Genomic DNA, 17,932 nt, shown 5'->3' with positions numbered 1-17,932 from the left:
AGACGTTTCTTCAGGCCCTATTTTAAAGTCTTGGTCTTGTTTCAGTCTTGAACATGCTGGACATGCTGGACATGCTGGACTGCAGTCTTGCGTTAAATTCCTGGCTGCATATAAATAAGATAAAAACATTGTTTTACTGTGAAAACTTCACCTTTGCTCTGACGTGCTGAGCACGAGAAGACGAAACAGATCAAATCAGAGACAGAGAAAATTCTCCTGTGCAAATATTGTATACCAACTCCAACTCCAGCCTTTGAGATTTACTGTGCTGCAACTCTTCCCTGCTCTGACACAACTGAATCACACTGAATTATCTCATCATCATGTCATTGAGTTTGGCAATCTTGATGACATACAAGCCATTCATTTGATACAGGTGTGTTGGTGCTGCATCTAAAACCAGCAGGACAGCGTCTGCTTAATACAGGCATGTTTTCTGTCTAACACAATGCTAAGACCTTCACCTTGACGTGTCGCCTTCACTCAGTCTGCATTCTGCTAGTGCTGTCAGCAAACATTGTTGGGATGTGTGGGCTCTCCAGAATTTTCCTGTTTAATTTGTTGGCAATTCATCAGATTTTTTGGATAAGTGGTATGTTGAGGGTTTGCAGGTAACAAGTTTGGGTTTTGAACTGAGAAAATGAGTGGAACCAATCAGTCTGGAGCCAAATTTACTGACCAACAACTATTGGTAGAGGTCAGGGGTTTTCAAAGTGTGGGAGAACTAACCCACCCCAATTGGGAATTGTACTGTTTATAATATATACCAGTAATGTTTCAAACACCCATCCATACATCCTAGGATTACATTTATATTAAAGTTTTACATTAATCATATGTTGCACAGCAAATATTAAGTTATTAACTAAAAGTACTTTCAATATTTTTGTTATTGAAAGTGTAACTAAATAAATAAACTTATTTTCAGTTTTGCATAAACTGAAAATCAAGTATATAAAATAAACTGCAGTATAATTAGATTTCAATTGGACCTGCTTAGATTTACTGTGGACATTTGTAGAGATCTGGGCTGTTATGTGTCATAAGTTAGAAGTGAAGGCAGGTTATGCAGTAAAATGCCATCTGTCAAATCAGGATCTTCTACAGCTCAGAAATGACTCCCCTAGTAAAATAAAAAGCTATAAAACAATGTCCTTGTCTTTTAACCATGTCATTTTATTGACCTGCAGCTCTCCTCTTAAATGATTTGACATTTCAGAAATAAAATTGATAAATTATTAATAGATGAGCACCAGATGTAAAGTTTATTCAAAAACTAAAATACAGATAATTTAATACCCTAAATGAATAAGGATGTTACAGTTGAGGGAAAAGGACAAAAGGGGACAAGTCTCCCCCACTCCCCTCCACTCTTTTTTCTTTGCTATTAGAATAACAATCTCTGCTGTGGGCCATAAAAGTAAAATAAATGTAAGAATTATGTGCATATGGGTCCCTTGGGCAGTCATGACCAGATGTGTTCATTTCATCTTATTAGTGTTTGCCTGACTGCTCTTTAAACTCCATGAGCACTTGGCATTTGTACATACCACATAGAATTGTAAATTATGCAAATTCTGCCATCTATTGTCCTTTATCCTTCCCACACTTTTTTTTTCTTGCACATTTTTTATAATTTCTCTGCTTTTTGTTTTTACCCATATTTTATTGTAAGACATTCTCTTTAGTGTTGCACTGCAGAAGTAGTTTTTCACTTTCACTATTCACCCATCCACTGGGCATAAGGCAAGGTTATGATGACGTGATATTGTCCTTCATTCTGCCTGAGTGTCTTCATCACCTGCTCCATTTCAGAATATTTGCATTTGTGCCTATCTATCTATCTATCTATCTATCTATCTATCTATCTATCTATCTATCTATCTATCTATCTATCTATCTATCTATCTATCTATCTATCTATCTATCTGTCTGTCTGTCTGTCTGTCTGTCTGTCCGTCCGTCCGTCCATCCATCCGTCCGTCCATCCATCCATCCGTCCGTCCGTCCGTCCGTCCGTCCGTCCGTCTGTCTGTCTAGATAAACAGTAAGAATGTTTCTATAGTATGTATAATAGTGGTAAATGTTGCTTATTGGCCATCACAGCAATAATAATGTCAGATATTAATATTGGCATTGATCCAAAATTTCATATTGGTGTACTCTTACTTATACATAAATTGTTCCCTTAAATTATTTAATTGAAAACACAAGCTACATTTTTATACATTCATGTAGGTTTTAGTTGGCCAGTTCTAAACCCTGCCATGGTTTCTGGACTTTTCTCCTGAGCCGAGACGAGGCACTGCTCTCTGACCTCCAGGTGTCTTTAGTCTGAAATGCTCCCCTGAGTATCGACAAAAATGCTTTCGGATTTATCTCGTCCTCCTGCGGCTCGCGAGGACACGAGGTTCGCACAATGACAGGAGTGAATAGTCACACAGTATCTCTCCATCGCGCAGACACACACACACACACACACACGCACGTACACACACACACAGGCATCAGAGTGGCCTCCAGTCAAGCGTATCTTATTGGCCTTCTGTTTGACTTCCCATTCAGCTTGGTGAGTGTGTGAGAGATCCAGATGGAGATGGGTTTCTAATTATGGGACAGTTGTTGTTTTTATTATTATTTTATCGTTGTTTTTACTGATCACTAAACTGAAAATGAAGAGTGAAGAAATGAGCTGAGGAGGGAAGGATGAACAGAAAGCAAGATTTGAGAAGGAAGTGGAACGAAGGAGAGGTAAAACGAGCAGCAAGCATCGATTAAATGGAGAGAGAGAGAAGCTGGGATTGAAATGAAAAGCAGAGAAAAATAAGATGGAAACAAAGCAAATGTAAGATAATGAAGAAAAAGCAAATGAAGGAGATTAGGTCCAAGGAAAGCTGCAATGTAACAAGGAGGGGGAGGAGAAAAATAGATGAGACATATATCAGGAAGACAGCTGAGATTTTATTTATGCAAGAAGAAAAGCGAGAAATGACAAAGAGGAAATAAGTCAAATCAGAGAACTGTGGAAATACAAACTCCACGAAGAGAGAAGAGAGCCGAGACACGGTGGAGGGAAGAGAGGATAAGTAGAAAGCAAGGTCACCCGTGTCGAGTCTGAGGAGTAGAGCAGAGCACATTAAATGATGTCGAGACTCCTTCAAGTCAGATAAAAGCATGACAAAAAGACAAATAAGTTGTAAAAGTCAAGTTGAAAACCAGGGAAGGAGACAAAGTGAGGAGGAGAGAGAACAGAGGGGATGTTGGAAGCAAGGAAAAAAGAATTGTTGAATGGGAAATATAGAAGACAAGATTAGATCAACACAGTTGAAAGAAATGGATGGCATGAATTGAACAAGAGGAAAAAAGAGAGGATTTTAAAAATGGGGGAAAAAATAATGATGGCAAAAATGACAACACTTAATTATGAAAGACCTGCTGCAAATAACCACAGGAGAGGAGGAGTGCAACAAACAAAAGAGAAGGTGGAGAGTAAAAATGAGCTGGAGGATCAGTGAAGACAACGGATAGAGCTTCAGAAAAGTCTAATGACTTATTGTTGCAGAGATTAAAAGGGTTATAGAAAGAAATGAGAAAAAAAACCAAATAAACACGAAAAGAGAATTGTGTATACAGTTACAGAGGCCAACGCACAAATGCAAATATTCTGAAATGGAGCTGGTGATGAAGACACTGAGGCAGAATGAAGGACAAACCTGTCTACTGAAGGTCATTTATCTGTTTCACTGACTGATTCACTGAACTAATGATCAGCTTGGAGTTGTTTGAACTTCTTGGAATTATGAGATGTTTTTGTGCAGTGCTATGATTTAGGGATGACTTGATCCAAAGAACCAGCTGGGAGTTTCAATAAAAGCCTTTTTAAACTGATTGTTACAGGAGCTCTGAGCTAAGCTCGCCAAATCTGTGAGAACCTAAATGTACCTTACATTTTCACAACATTTTTACAGATTTTTTCTTTGTTGATCTGACAATCCTAATAAAAACAACGTTTTTAATCAATAACATTTCAAATGAAAGTTAGATTGTATTGGCTGCTGGATTATTGTCCGTTTATATCATGTGAATAGTGAGCAGCTGAAACATGTCATTAAACTATACAATGGTAAAGGTGAAGACTCTTTGAATTGAAAGCAGGAGAAACTTTTCCCATACTGTATTATGTTGGTGGGACTGAAACTGCATTAAACTGCGGTACAAGTTAAAATATTAATGAGCCACATCATAAAATGTGACAAAAAATATGCTAGGTTTGTCATGGTGTACTTTTTGTAAAAAAAAAAGAAAAAAAAGAAATATACTTCCTCAGCAGCATTTCCTTCAGAATATTTTAGCACTTTGGAAAAAAATCCACAGACAATGAACCACAAATAGGTGGCGGTCCACTGAAGCATAGCATCAAGAAGCTCATTGGTATTTGAATCAAGTGTTTTATGCAACCACAATGATAATGTAGACCACATAATACTGAAATGTAAAGCTAATTAGATGAATTTTCAAGCATTTACTTTATGCATTTTTTTATGTCATGAGTTTAGCTTCAATCCTGGCAGTTTCCTTTCCTGAGGAGCATTGGCTCCATAAGTGCTTCCATTATAAATGCGCACAAAACTGTCAATGATCCACTAATATGAAAAAAAAACACAATTTTGCAATTGCTGTTTCCGTTAAATAACAGAATTAAAATATCACGTTGATAAGCTTATTCACGCAATAAGTCATTAAAAACATGTAGCGCTATGATCCTCCAACTGCTTCCTGTCATTTTCTTCTTTGTAGTTTGCAAAAATGTAACATTCAGTTGTTGATCGATCATGTAGCATCATACAACATCATAACTGCAATGAAAAAGTGTTTTCATTACAGTTATGGCAAATAAACCAATTTAGATACAGCCAAAAAAAATGCCTTCTCCTTGAGCCAAAACTTTTTATTTTGTTGTTTTTCACTAAGCAAATATTATTTTGAAATGTCAAATTGTACAATTACATGGTCAATGGAAGCGCAGCTAGAGACTCTTGTCACTGAAGATGTGTGACAGAGCGGCTGGATCACAACGAAAATGTTTCAGTTTCACTGATAACTGGCTCTATGTAAACACAGCCCTAGGCATCAAAACACTGGGACATCTGCACTATTGTTATTGACATATTCAGCAGCAGAAAAAACAAAAGATTTATCACTTCCCCCCAAATGTAACTTAGCTTTATGTTCAATGAGACCACAGCTGTCTCTGTGTACAGATGTTTTCCTTGCTCTTCTATAACCATCAGTGTATGTGTACATTGCAACCCTTATCCTTAAGATGCAAGAGAACAGCCGAGTGTTGACCCGAGGGGCGGATTCTTAAACACCGACACTTGTTTAGTGGTTCTTTAGTCTCCCTTATGTATTCCTGGTGGCACCCAGCAGCACATTCTCTAAAGCTCAGCTTGTGTTCATGATACAGGCTTGACTCCTCTCCCCAGGCAGTTTTCATAACCCTTCACACCCTGAACGGTGCAACCAAAACACCTCGCATGTTTTCCATTAAGGAGCGACAACAACAACCCACAGGATCTGAGACAAATGTGTGGCCCCACTGACTGTTAAGGTGTGAACAAACCAGCAAGCGCTTCCAATTCCTGGGATTCACAACCTGGAGGACTGCTCTTTGATAAGTGACTCATTAGAGGGTATTTAAGGACCAAGGCATAAACATCTCATTCTACATTGTTTTTTAAATGTATTTATTCAAAACCACTAAAATGTTTCATTCATTTTAAGGTTCTGTCAATTTAATAAAACACCAGATAAAGTGAGTTTCTCTGCTTCTGTCATGTCTTAAAAGATGGGCAGTGATAGTTTCAGGAGCCCCACTGACCACTCTTGTTAAGGTAACAATGTTTTAAAACTACAGTGAAGCCACCCGACTACTTAGCTTGCTAATCTATACTTACTACAAGCTATACATGCTTGTTATAGAGCTTATCACAGTCCCTCTAGTTTCGGAATTCACTCAAAATCAATATTGAGATAAGTGTTTAGAGAACAAAAATGTTTGTCCAACTCACAGGATCTGAGACAAATGATCTGCATGTGTGGTAACAAGCAGATAATCAACCTTCTAGTTACTTTGTCTCATTTTTGTCATGTAAAGTGTGGAAGGGGTTCAATGACAGAATAATATTGCAAAATTCCTTGCAAATATTTATAACGTGACTATAATGTATTTTTTTAAATCACAAAAACAAAGGTGAAAATCAAGTACTGCTATAACAATATATGTTCTCTTCTATTCTCCCTCCTTAGCAATTGAGGTGTAAAAGTTGGTCCTTGTTGTCTGTGTTTGACATTTATTTTTTTTTTACAAATGCTGGTCCAGAAGGTCACATACTTTCTGAAAAAGCATTCTGGATAATAAAAATGAGGTGAAAAATGTAAAAACACAATATTTGCACCGAACAGCAGAAAGAGATGCACACACAGATGCAAGCTGAGACAGTGAAATCTATCCATCCAGTGTCTATAAGCTTGTTCATGCAGGGTTCCTGCAGTAATTGGACGCATGATGGGGCACATTGTGTACAAGTCATCAGTCCATCACATAGTGATGTATGATAAAAAATTCAAGCACTAAAGTTGTTTGCCACTATCAATTGAAAACATAATTTCCCTTTTAAGGATTTATTTCAAAAAGGATAAAGTCCTGAAACCTTAAACTGCTTGCCCATAATGTACAAACTCACAATTCTGACCTTGTATTTCTTATTTATGTGAATCTGGAGAGGAAAATTAGTATTTGCTTCAACTTAAAAAAATAGAGGAAAAAAAAAAAAAAACTTATTCAGACTATTCAGCCAGGCTCTGAGACTAACCTTGTACTTTAAGGTACTTTAACCTTGTGTTTTACCAAAAAGATGCCTGAAAATCCAACTTGTGCTTTAGTTTTATTTACTGAGAAGTTGAGCAGAAATCAGTTTTTTAAGCAGCGGAATACAAAAAAGAAAAACAAAGAAGCAATAATCAAGTTTTTAAACAGGAACATTTAAAAAAGAATGAACATTTACAGCATGGTTGCTCACATTTTGTACATATTGTTTCCAGACAGATGGAAGTAGATGAATGGTGCAGTGCAGATTAAAAAATAGCAAACTTCTCATAGCAACCAAAACTTTACCTCTGATCATCTTAGTACTTTTCTCCATCTGCTTCCATTTACTCCGACTACCCGGCCCTCTCTCCCCGTCTCCATGTCCCTCCCACCACATTTTCAAGGTTCATCCAAGTCGCGTTGACGCCCACTCACCTCCAACGAGCTACCTCAGTTTCCATGGTAATTGAGTAATGACAGCGCTACACAAATATATACTTAAACGCTCAGCTCCCCGCAACTCATTAAGAACATCTTCAGATGAAAAAATGAATCTCTCAGGGTGTTGTTTTTCTTAAAGGGCCAGCCTCCCACATCTGGCGACTCTGAGCTTTTCTAACTCCTGAGAGTCTTTGGCGAATACAAACCTCTGAGCGGAGCCGCTTGGATTTCTGGAGCACAAAGGAATATTTCGTGACTTCAACTGGTAGTCAGCTGTCTTTCTGCAAGATGCTTGACATGAATGAAAGCTCTCAAAGTTTGGTGAAAGCAAAAGTTGGTGGTCAAAACATAACAGTTCCAGCTGTTCCACCGCCTCCACCATGGCCCTTATGCTGCCTGGTTTCTGCAACTAGGCGTCTTTTAAAACGACAGTAGTTATTTTATGTGAAATAGACAACACAAACAACATAAGTACCAAGTCTTCTCCGTTGGCTCCCTCTCAAAGCCTAATGGGAGCTGGCCCCCTTTGCAGTAGCCTCCGGTTTTCCTTCAGAGCATGAGGATTTTCTGGGGGATGAGATTAAATCCTCAACGATTTCGTGGAGCTTAAGTTTGTGGGTTTTCCGAAACATGTTTTCGGTGGTTATTTATTTATTTTTTCTAAGTTGTACTGCCACAGAGAAGCCCGGTTTGCAAGCTTAAAGATGTCTAGATCTTTACTAAATGAGGAAAATATAAAGATTAAAGTGAAAAGTGTTAGCTCTACATCTTACATAAAATTGTAACAAGAAAGGTGCAGTTCTAAAGAAGTATGTGTTGTAAAGCGAGTGTTATTTCCAACATGATCAAATGATTTTCTACTTACTGTGAAAAACTTTGACTAGGTCAGAATATGTCAAAGGGAAATTAGTTATGATTTTATGGAGATTTTATGGCCACTGAACTCAAATGCACAAACTTCATTAACAGTTTTTTTCTTTATGAAGTTTTTTATTAGTCAATTACTGACATTATAATTCTACTTATAGTTATAGTCCAACAAACTGTTAACAATAAAATACAGTGGATTACCAAATGGAAGTGGTATTCCATCTCTACTCCTGTTTATTGCTTCTATTCAGCTTTTTGTTAAATAATTTCTTCTGCTTGTTACTATTTTGTTTTTGAGGAGTTTTTTTCCACCATATCTGGTTTCTATGCTTCCTGTTTGTAATGTGAAGTTGTTGCTGTTTGCTCCTGTTCTATTGCTTCCTTGCCATTGTTCTGTCAGATGTTCTCAGCGTCAGTCAGAGTCGTCTCTGTAGCTGATTTCAGTTTGTGCTCAATGTTTATTTTTATCTTTGCACTTTCTGCTTCTATAGCGCTTCATGTTTGTTCACAAAGAGGTCTGAATTATAGCTTTCTATGTTTCATGAATCCACACATGGTTTTAGGGTGGAATGTCAGGTTTCAGGTTCCTAATCCCCATTTGTTTTAGTCGAGTTATTTTAGTATGTTTCTTCTATCCATCTGTCATCTATACCTAAATTCTGTTCAGGCTCAAATCAATGTTGTCACTTTGTTTTATGATTCAAAATGTTTCAAAGAGGTCTGCAACAGGACAGACACTTTCTAAACTTTAAATTATGAATTGGAAGTTTAGATGAGGAGTTGGGATAATTAATATCAAATGGATGTTTCAGCTCAACAGTGATCCTGAATACAGACCCTAGAAAACTCTTAAATGGTTTCAAGGAAATAAGAAAAGCTGCTAATACACAATTCAACTTCAAATCAGAAGAAAGAAATTAGCTTTCAGGTGCAAAAATGAGGCTCTAAGAACTTCAATGATTCTATTTGCACAAATACATGTGGCTACTTTCTAAATGCAACGAATGTCCTGAAGTTGTCTTTAGCAAGACCGGCTTTTCTGCAGGGTATTAAATAAAGGTGTGTTCAATACCCATTCAATGGCATTCCATTTTACTACAAATACTTTATGTGCTAATTTGTGTGGATTACTTGGGCTGTTGCTGAAATCCAGAGTGAATAGCCTCATTAGCAATAGATTCATTTATTTTGTTGTTGCTAAGGCCACAACTCCTAAAGCATAATAATAAAGCACACGGTTCTGCTCTTACCCGGTTTTCTTGCTACTAATATGTGTATGTCTCAAACTCAAGTTTGAGACATACACATATTTTAAAACAGGCAACTTGTTGGGAGTCAGACTGGGTGAACTCAAGCGTACACCCACTGTAGTATCTTGCAAAACGCATGTTACCTAAAACACACACTCACTTGCACTCCGTTGCAGCAGATGGCTCCACAGTCATAGCTGATGTTTCACACATCAATGGAGCACTCCCTGTACTCTCAACATGCAGTCATTCCATGGAAATCACAGCAACCCAACATACCAACAGGGCTGCACATGCAACCCCAACGAACTCATGACAGTACAGACAGTTTGTTTGTTTTTTTCTTTTGCATGCACAGAACATCCTTCTCTGTGCTAATTTATGGAGCGAGTGGCCACTTTTGTTGGCAACTCAGCTCAAACCTCATCATAACACACACAAGTTGAAATCTTGAGAGGCAGAGAGTCAGGGGAAGGCGTTCGGCCCGGTGTCAAAACAACCAACAGCACCAGATGAGGAAGACTGCACCATGTTACCCCTGTTGCTCAAGGACATCATCGCTTTTATAAAACACTGAGCAGCATCTGTGGTTGCTAATTGAAAACACTCAACATTTAATAGAAACCTGTGATGAGGCAAATAAACCAAGGTGCAGTTTGTAAGATCCACTAATAGAATCCTAGGGTCTTTTTAAGTCGAGAGCCGTGTGAACCAAACTGGTTGTCGAAAACTACTGATATTTGATATTTGAGCTGAGAGAAAATTAAAAGATCGGATGAAATTTATGTCAAGTCTTTTTGTCAGGTGGGTGTGGATACATTATACTGACTGGAATCATAGCAACAAAACTCTGGCCTCTATGATATTAGAAAAGGTGTAAAAAACAATTCCCCGACAGCTGGTGAGCCTGTATAAATGAATGTGACTGTGAACTAAAAAAAAATGTAAACACAAGAAGAGACAGAGGAAGAAGAGACTCAGGAGTGGGTTACAGCTCTCTCCTCTTTTAGTAATTATTAGTTCTACTTTCAGGATTTGGACCGCCCGGTGCGGATCTGAGGCGAGCCAGACTGACAGCAGGAATAGTAACACGGAGGGACGCGGGCATCCTGCCCAAACTTTCTCTGACACATTCAGGCCAATTAATGAACAAAAAACCCACTTGATTCAGAGTGGGAGAAGGAGTTGTTTTTCCCTCTGAGGAGAACAGACCTAAGAGATGTTTGATGTGCAACAATTCACCTGAACAGCAGACAAATAACTGTTGAACAAATAGCTTGCATTTTACAGGGGGGTGAAGTTCTGCATGGTCAGATGTTGATCACCTGCAGCACATAGCTCATAACTGACTTCTAATTGGCTGAGCAGATATTAGTATTTTATGACCAGTTGAAGTAAGAGCTGGTCTGAAAGGAACCGTTTCCTACATGGGTTTTCACTTATGATGCCCAATTCAATCAGGGTTCCAATAATGTTTTTTGTGAAATTAAAACCAGGTTCTCTCGACACCTGGTTTTAATTAATCACAGCTCATGTTCATCTTTAGAACTTACCTGAAGGTGCAGTGTTTTCCAGTCACATAGTAACATTTTATAGCACAATCAATTCACTTTGCTACCTTCAGTTATTATAAAAATGGTATATATATCAAATATTACTTAAAAGCAATTTTCCTACCTAATTTAGCATCTGGAACTTGGGTCTCTGTCTCTTTAAAAACTCCTGCTCTTTCTTAAACTTCGCCTTCAGGAATTCATCACAATGGAGAGTAGAGGATTTCTCAAACATGCATGGAAGAATCAAAGCAACACACCAGGTATGTTTGTGATGAAAGAATAACATTATCACATAATGTAAAGGTCAAAAAAGTAGATTTGACCTTGTACTGCCCCTTTAATGTAAAAAAGAGTAATCAAATATAAATATCCCATCCATCCATTATCAAACATGCTTAACTCTAGTGAGGTCATGAGGGCTGCTGGTGCCTATCTCCAGCGGTCAACAGGCGAGACATGGGGTCATCCTGGACAGGTCACCAGTTGATAGCAGGGCCAAAAATAAATAAATAAATAAATATTCTTTTTAAAAATATAACTGGACTTTATATAAAATGTTCCATTTTTTGCTATACTTTTGTTGAACACTATAAATGTGATCAAAGCATACATAATTTTAAAACAACTAAATATTTCAATTAGGATCAACGTTGAACTATAAATTTCTGTTTTGGGTTTTATACATATTTGTATAACCAATTCCAGCCACCTACCTCTAGTTTTAACTCTTATTAAAACTTTGTTCTATTTATGCAGAATGACAAACATGCTGCTTCAAACAGTCAGTACATGCAGTTGTAAATCAGTCGCTTCTTATGTATGTATTCATGCAAACAACTGAGATTATTTAGCAGGATGAAAGTTGTCCTAGCTGTGCAAGTATTTGCAGGAAACAAGCATTTCCATCTTGGAATAGAAACAGCCATCCTGTACTCCTTCTTTATTCAGCTGCTCCCCCTGGCTGTTAAATTCCAACCCTCCTGCCTGTTTCCCCCATATCCTGCCTCCTGCAGTGATGAAAACAGAAATAAATACTATATGGAGAATCTCTCTCCTTCAATTTTCATAATAATCTAGAGTCTTAAACCTTGCCTTATTTCACTGCAGAATAAACAGTGATGTACAACCCTTTCATTCAAATCAGTTTCTAGAAGTTTTTCTGTGGTAAGCAGATGATCTAAACAACAGTCCTCTCCCCTAAAAAAGAATAATTAATGTAAGACTGTGGTTGGACTCATTTCAAGCAGTATATCTACACTTGGAAGTGAACTTCATGAAGGAAACTCCTCCATCCCACTGATTCCTACCCTCCTCTTTGGATTCCAACCCTGCTGCTATTTCTGCACTCTCACGCAATCGGCTTGTGCCGGCGTGAACACATCTCCCTCGTTTTTCTGTGCGCCAAGCATGTTATTTGAATTTTTAAGACGTTTCATGCAATTTCATCAGACCTGCCCACACTAAGGAAGTTGGGGATAAAATTAGCTTGAGTAGATGAGGCTCCAAGGTGACTGGTGATAGTCGTGTGGGGTTGTTTGCCAATTAAAAACTCTTGATATAGCTTTCTATTCCTGGTTTAGGTGACAAACAGAGTTGAAATCTTTGAAGTCAGATGGTTTTCTTGTGCAGAACATATAATTCAGAAATGTTTTCATAATGTTTTGGGGCTTTTTAGTTTGATACTATTTAAATCTAAAAGCGCTTTCTTGATGAAGGTGCAATAACAGCTTCATTACTCTGTCATCTCTTTAATGAAGCTCAGTAATTAATGTGTTAGAAGTGAGTGAGCATCTGTTTTTTTTTCTTTCCCTTGTCTTTGACAGTAATTAATTAGAACTGTGGTTGGAGATTTTGGGTGTCTTACAGACAAACTTGAGAAAAGAAGAGTTTCCAAAAATGGGACAAATGATGAGCATAAAACAGGAACTGTAACACTGTCGATTGGAATCAGTCATAAAACTGCATCTGTTGAAGTCACAAAGTGTGCTTTCAGGAAACAAGTTGCTGAGAATAAAGAGTAACTTGCATGAGCTGTGCAGCTGAAGTACAGTGGAAATTGTTCTGGGTTACAGATCAACAGGAACTTAATTCTTCACAGTTCAACAAAATAAAAATCGTGATTGCTGTAACTTGGTAGTTCTGTGTAAAACTTCATTCATGACTTTAGCATGTTAAGCTCATGTTACTAGCATATTTAGCAACATGTCTGGTGAAAAGGAAGTAATATTAATAATTTCATCACAGAGAAAGTGTTTTAAAAAGTGTTTATGTATGCTATATCACAATATTAACATAATTGTTTGCATATTTATATATATAAAATGTGTAAGCCCACATTGACCATAAAACAAGGTGTTTCTCTCACCATTGAAAAAATCTGATTGTGTTCATTCTGCAGCATTTTCTGCTTCTCACCACAAGACTGTAAAAAAAGACTCTTTAACCTTTCTCACATAGCGCTTCCACTGAACAGTGTAAATGCCAATATTGATCATCCCGGCCTATTTTTAATAGAATACGCTTTCTTTTGATATTTTAATGTAACACACTGAAACCTGTAGAGCTACAGCTGAGAATTTCATTGATTCTGCAAAAGGCTGCAGGGTCCGTGAATCTCCCCTGACGACTTAGCCTCATCATGCCATCATTAAATGTTGTCATAATTCATGATTTTTAGAGGTCAGAAAAACAGGGGAGATGTCAGAATTAAATGGTTTAAGCTCATATGACAACTTCACAAGAGTATGAGATTTTTTCCAAGGCAACATTTGTTGTTCTTGAATTTTAGCTTTTTTCACCTCGTCTTTTACCGTGATTCCTTCTTTACAGTCGTCCTGCTGTCTACCCTCCTTTTCATCCCACTCATCGTATCCTATTTACAAGTCTAATATCAGGCTCATCCACCGCAGTCTTCTTTTTTATGTCTATTCATCACATTCATTTTCCACATCCCTGCTTTCAATGTCTTCATCCAACTAATCTTCTTCATCCTCTTTTTATGCTTTTTCATCCATTTCATTCTCATCATTTTTGTTCTGAACCCTTTCCATCCCAATGATCCACTTCATCTCTATATCATTGTTTTAACATTTATCCTCCTTATTCTTTTAGCCAATGATTAATCCCGCTCATCCTCTGTCATCCCACTCATCCTCCTTATTTTTATGCCAGTCTTTCATCCCACTCATCATTTTAATACCAATGTTTTATCCCTCTTATACCTCTTCACAGTCCTGTCTTTATGCCCATCCACCTCCTCCCTCTTTCTTTTTATTGCTCTTCATTCTTTTTTTTCCATTACACTCATCCATCTTATTCTTTTTTGTGGCCACTTTTAACCCCACTCATCCACCTCATTCTTTATTTACAACCTGGTCGTCACACTCATCCCTCTTTTTGATGCGTTTTCATCTCATTCATCTTCCGTATTCCTTTTTGTGTCCCCGTTTTATAGCGGTCATCTTTCTCGTCTCCTTTGGAATAATTTTTTCTTTCAACTCATCCTCCACAGCCTCCTTTATTAGCACTTTCATCCGACTCATTCTCTTCATTCCTTATGTTTTTGATTCCCATCCTCCTTCTCCCCTTCTTCAAAACTCTTCCACCGTATCCCACCTACAGTAATGCGGCTATAATATGTACTACCTGTTTTAAATGGTTTTATAAACATTCAGTTGTTTTATGCGCTGCTAATTCAGAAAAAAAGTCATTCTGAGCGCTATAAAAGAGAAGTTCAACACAAAAATATTACTATTTTTGTGTTCAACTTCTAGTAGAACACAATAGCAGATTTGGTTTTATATGTAAAAAAAAGAAGTAAATCTAGTCTTTGTTCAATTCTGAGTCACTTTAACAACTCAATATCAGTTCATTACTGCTTCTCATTTCTACCATTATCTCTTCTTCCCAATTCCTATTTTGCTTTTTGTATCATCTGGCTGGCTGCAAAAATGACCAGATCATTTTCATACTGAGACGACTCCCCACAGTTTAAGTCCCTGTTGTTATAATAAAGAAAAACTTAACAAAAATCACAAATAGCAACCGTTCTTTATGACTTATCACCCAGGGCAAACTTTTTAAACAGGACATCAGAATCACTCAGGAGAAATAAAATTCCTGTCAGTTTTCACATCCAGTCCAGGATTGTGATAAAATATATCAATCATTTTGCCTTATTAATAACCCAGGAGCTGATTTCTGATTCTGAGCTTTTAATACTTTCATCATCTGTAGGTCAAACTCTGAAAGATTTATTTTGTTTAAACTTTAGTTAGACTAATCTACAAGTCAATATCAACAAAGTAGATTTTTTTCCAGTTCCTCTGGGCAGTGTTCATCCAGATGACTTAACTTTCTCATCCTCTCCCTCTCCTCAACTTTAATACCCCACTCATAAAAGCAGACAATATTTAAGCACTTGATCATTTCGAATGTTTGTTTAATTGAGAGTTAAGTAACATATTAAGAAAAGTGTCTTTTTTCTACATTTTCTTTTAAATTTAGCCCTTTTCTGTCTGATGATCTTTCTGTAGGTAAGAAGTATTTCGCCCTCCTCAACGTCTCTTTGAAGCTGGAAGTTTTTTTTTCTTCTTCTTCTTTGGGTTTGTTGCATCTCTACAAGGACTTGCTGTAATTACGTTTGCCTGCTGCATTTAGAGCCGATGAAGCACAAGGTTTAGTTTTAGCTATTTAAAAAAGTAAGGAGTGTGACTCATCTCTTTGGTTCAAATCCTCCCCCGCAGCTCCATGACTCCACAGATATTCCTCTCCACTAATTTACATCAAGAGATGAATTAAGTGTGGTTAGAATTTTTTTCGGTTTTAGCAACGCGCTACTTTAGTATATTTATGTTAACTGCCGAATTATACACCTGAAGGAGAGACTGTTACACATGGCTATGAGGGGCTCTCCAGTGACAGGGACCCCTCCCCCTCACACATACCCCCACTTAACCCCCAAACCCCATCCCCATCTGGATCTTTCTGCCTCTCAATTAACTCTAATGGAAGTGGCAATTAATTAACTCCTCTCAAAGAATGATTAAGAAGCTGACAATCAAGTGAGTGGGAGGGGTTTAAGTAATGACAATTAAGAGGTAATGCTTTCCCGGCAGAAGAAATACATTTAAAAAAAAAAAAAAGAAAACTAAGACTCGCGTGCGTTCCGGATCAGCGTGTATTTCCGTCAGGTGAGCTCAGCCCGGAGTTCAGCCTGATCTCTGCAGGTTCAAGTCAGCGCGAGGCCTTACCGTGCTCCTCTGGCCGCTGGCTCCTATTGGTCCCCTGAAAACCCCCTTGATGCTCCTCAGCTGTCCGTCACGCAGGTGGGTGGAACTGATCACGATGTAGTAGCACGCCATTGGATAAAGTCGACTTTCATGAGGTTGAATATCTATCTAGCTCTTTTTTTCAAATCTTGAAACTTCCTTGTCTTCCTTCTGCGGCGCTTCTTCTGCTCGTTGCTTTTATTAGGAAGAGGACGGGAAGAGGAGGAGCGGCTCGGCTCGGCTTTCCTCGCTGCTCGCGCTCATTTATTCTCTCTCTTCTCCAAGTTTTTTGGAAGTTCCTCCTCAGCTAAGACTCTCTCTCTCTCTCTCTCTCTCTCTCTCTCTCTCTCTCTCTCTCGCTCTCTCTCTCTCTCTCTCTCTCTTTCTCTCTCCGGGTCCTCGTAAATATTTCACCCTCTGTTCCTCCTCTGCTTTTCTGAGACGCTTTCTCCGTCTTTTCTGGATTTGCTAGCTGTCCCTGTCTCTAGTTAAATATTTCTCTTTAAGTCTTTTCACCCATCTCTTATTCATCAATCCTCGTCGCTGACTCCTCTCTCTCTCTCTCTCTCTCTCTCTCTCTCTCTCTCTGTCTTTCCGCTGAGTCTAAATTTCTTGGTGAAATTGATTAGTCTCGCAGTTGCTCTAACTATCTCCTCCTCCTCTGCTCAGTTCCCTGGTGTTTGTCCTGGCTCTTTGTCTAAGTATGGAGCAGGTCTACTTTCTCCTGTCCCTCTCAGTCCTGTCCTTCCTGTCAGAGCAGCGCGTGCAGCTTCCTCTCAGATGCTCCTCTCCTCCGCATGTGCTCGCGCTCCTCTCTCCCTCCCTCCGCTGATCTCTGGCTCTGTGGCCGGCAGAGTGGTTTGCTCCTCAGTTACCCCGCCGTTACCATCTGCCCTTTTAACACATGGAGTGCTGACGCTTGCTCCCTCTCTCTCCCTCTACCTCTCTCTCCTCCATCCATCCATCCCTCCCTGCCTCTCCTCTTGCCGTCTTTCTTCTGCCTTTAATCATCTCCTTCTCTCTTTCTCTCAAGCCAAAGGAGACAAGCTCCACCTACTGGTTAGCGGGGATCGCACAGAGCAAAGACACGGAGAGGAGGACACGGTCTGAATCCACGCCACGCTGCCTGGACGTTCACCCACAGGGAGATCTAACCTCCCACAACCACACGGTTTACAATAAAGAGTTGGGTTGTTTTTTTTTCTTGGCTGAAAAAGTTAATTTGTCTCTTTTTTAGCATAAAAGACAAAGCAAATTTATTCAAATAGCCTAGAATTACTTTTGCTGGCCATTAAGTCTCACCAACTGAAATTTAAGACTTTTTAAGGCCATAATAATTGAAATCTAAGACCTGGATCAAGACAGAAATGTATTTAAACATTCATTTATATACATTAGAATAGGAAACTGTTAAATAAATTGTACTATTTATGAGATTAACTACAGATACTCATTCTTACATTCTCAGGGCTTTGGCTGAGATTTCTCCCATTGAGCTGAATTTCACAGGGTGAATTTCACCCTGGTCAATTAGCAAACGGACAGAAGAGACGTGAACGATGATGTTGATTTTCTACATTGGTTTAGAATGGTGGCAGTTGTAGTTTGGAAGTGGATGAAGCTGTTCGAGATCTGGTCGACCCAGTGGGGCGGGCTCCATCAAAGCTTTTAGAG

General features: G+C 38.5%; 1 protein-coding gene across 2 annotated transcripts in view; it reads right to left on the bottom strand.

Annotated features, from left to right (window-relative positions):
• The window catches only part of LOC129353936 (uncharacterized), a 95,398-nt gene extending 78,164 nt beyond the window's left edge, over positions 1–17,234 (bottom strand). For both annotated transcript variants that reach the window (XM_055023368.1, XM_055023369.1), the window contains exon 1: positions 16,241–17,234. In XM_055023368.1, the coding sequence (XP_054879343.1) occupies positions 16,241–16,351 (111 nt within the window). In that variant the 5' untranslated portion in view covers positions 16,352–17,234. The remainder of the gene's footprint in view (positions 1–16,240) is intronic.
• Positions 17,235–17,932: the final 698 nt, after the last annotated feature.

The sequence above is a fragment of the Poeciliopsis prolifica genome, unplaced genomic scaffold, assembly GCF_027474105.1.
Source record: "Poeciliopsis prolifica strain line A6 unplaced genomic scaffold, Auburn_PproV2 SCAFFOLD099, whole genome shotgun sequence".
Classification (NCBI taxonomy): Eukaryota; Metazoa; Chordata; class Actinopteri; order Cyprinodontiformes; family Poeciliidae; genus Poeciliopsis; species Poeciliopsis prolifica.
This window is presented reverse-complemented; position numbering and strand designations above follow the sequence as displayed.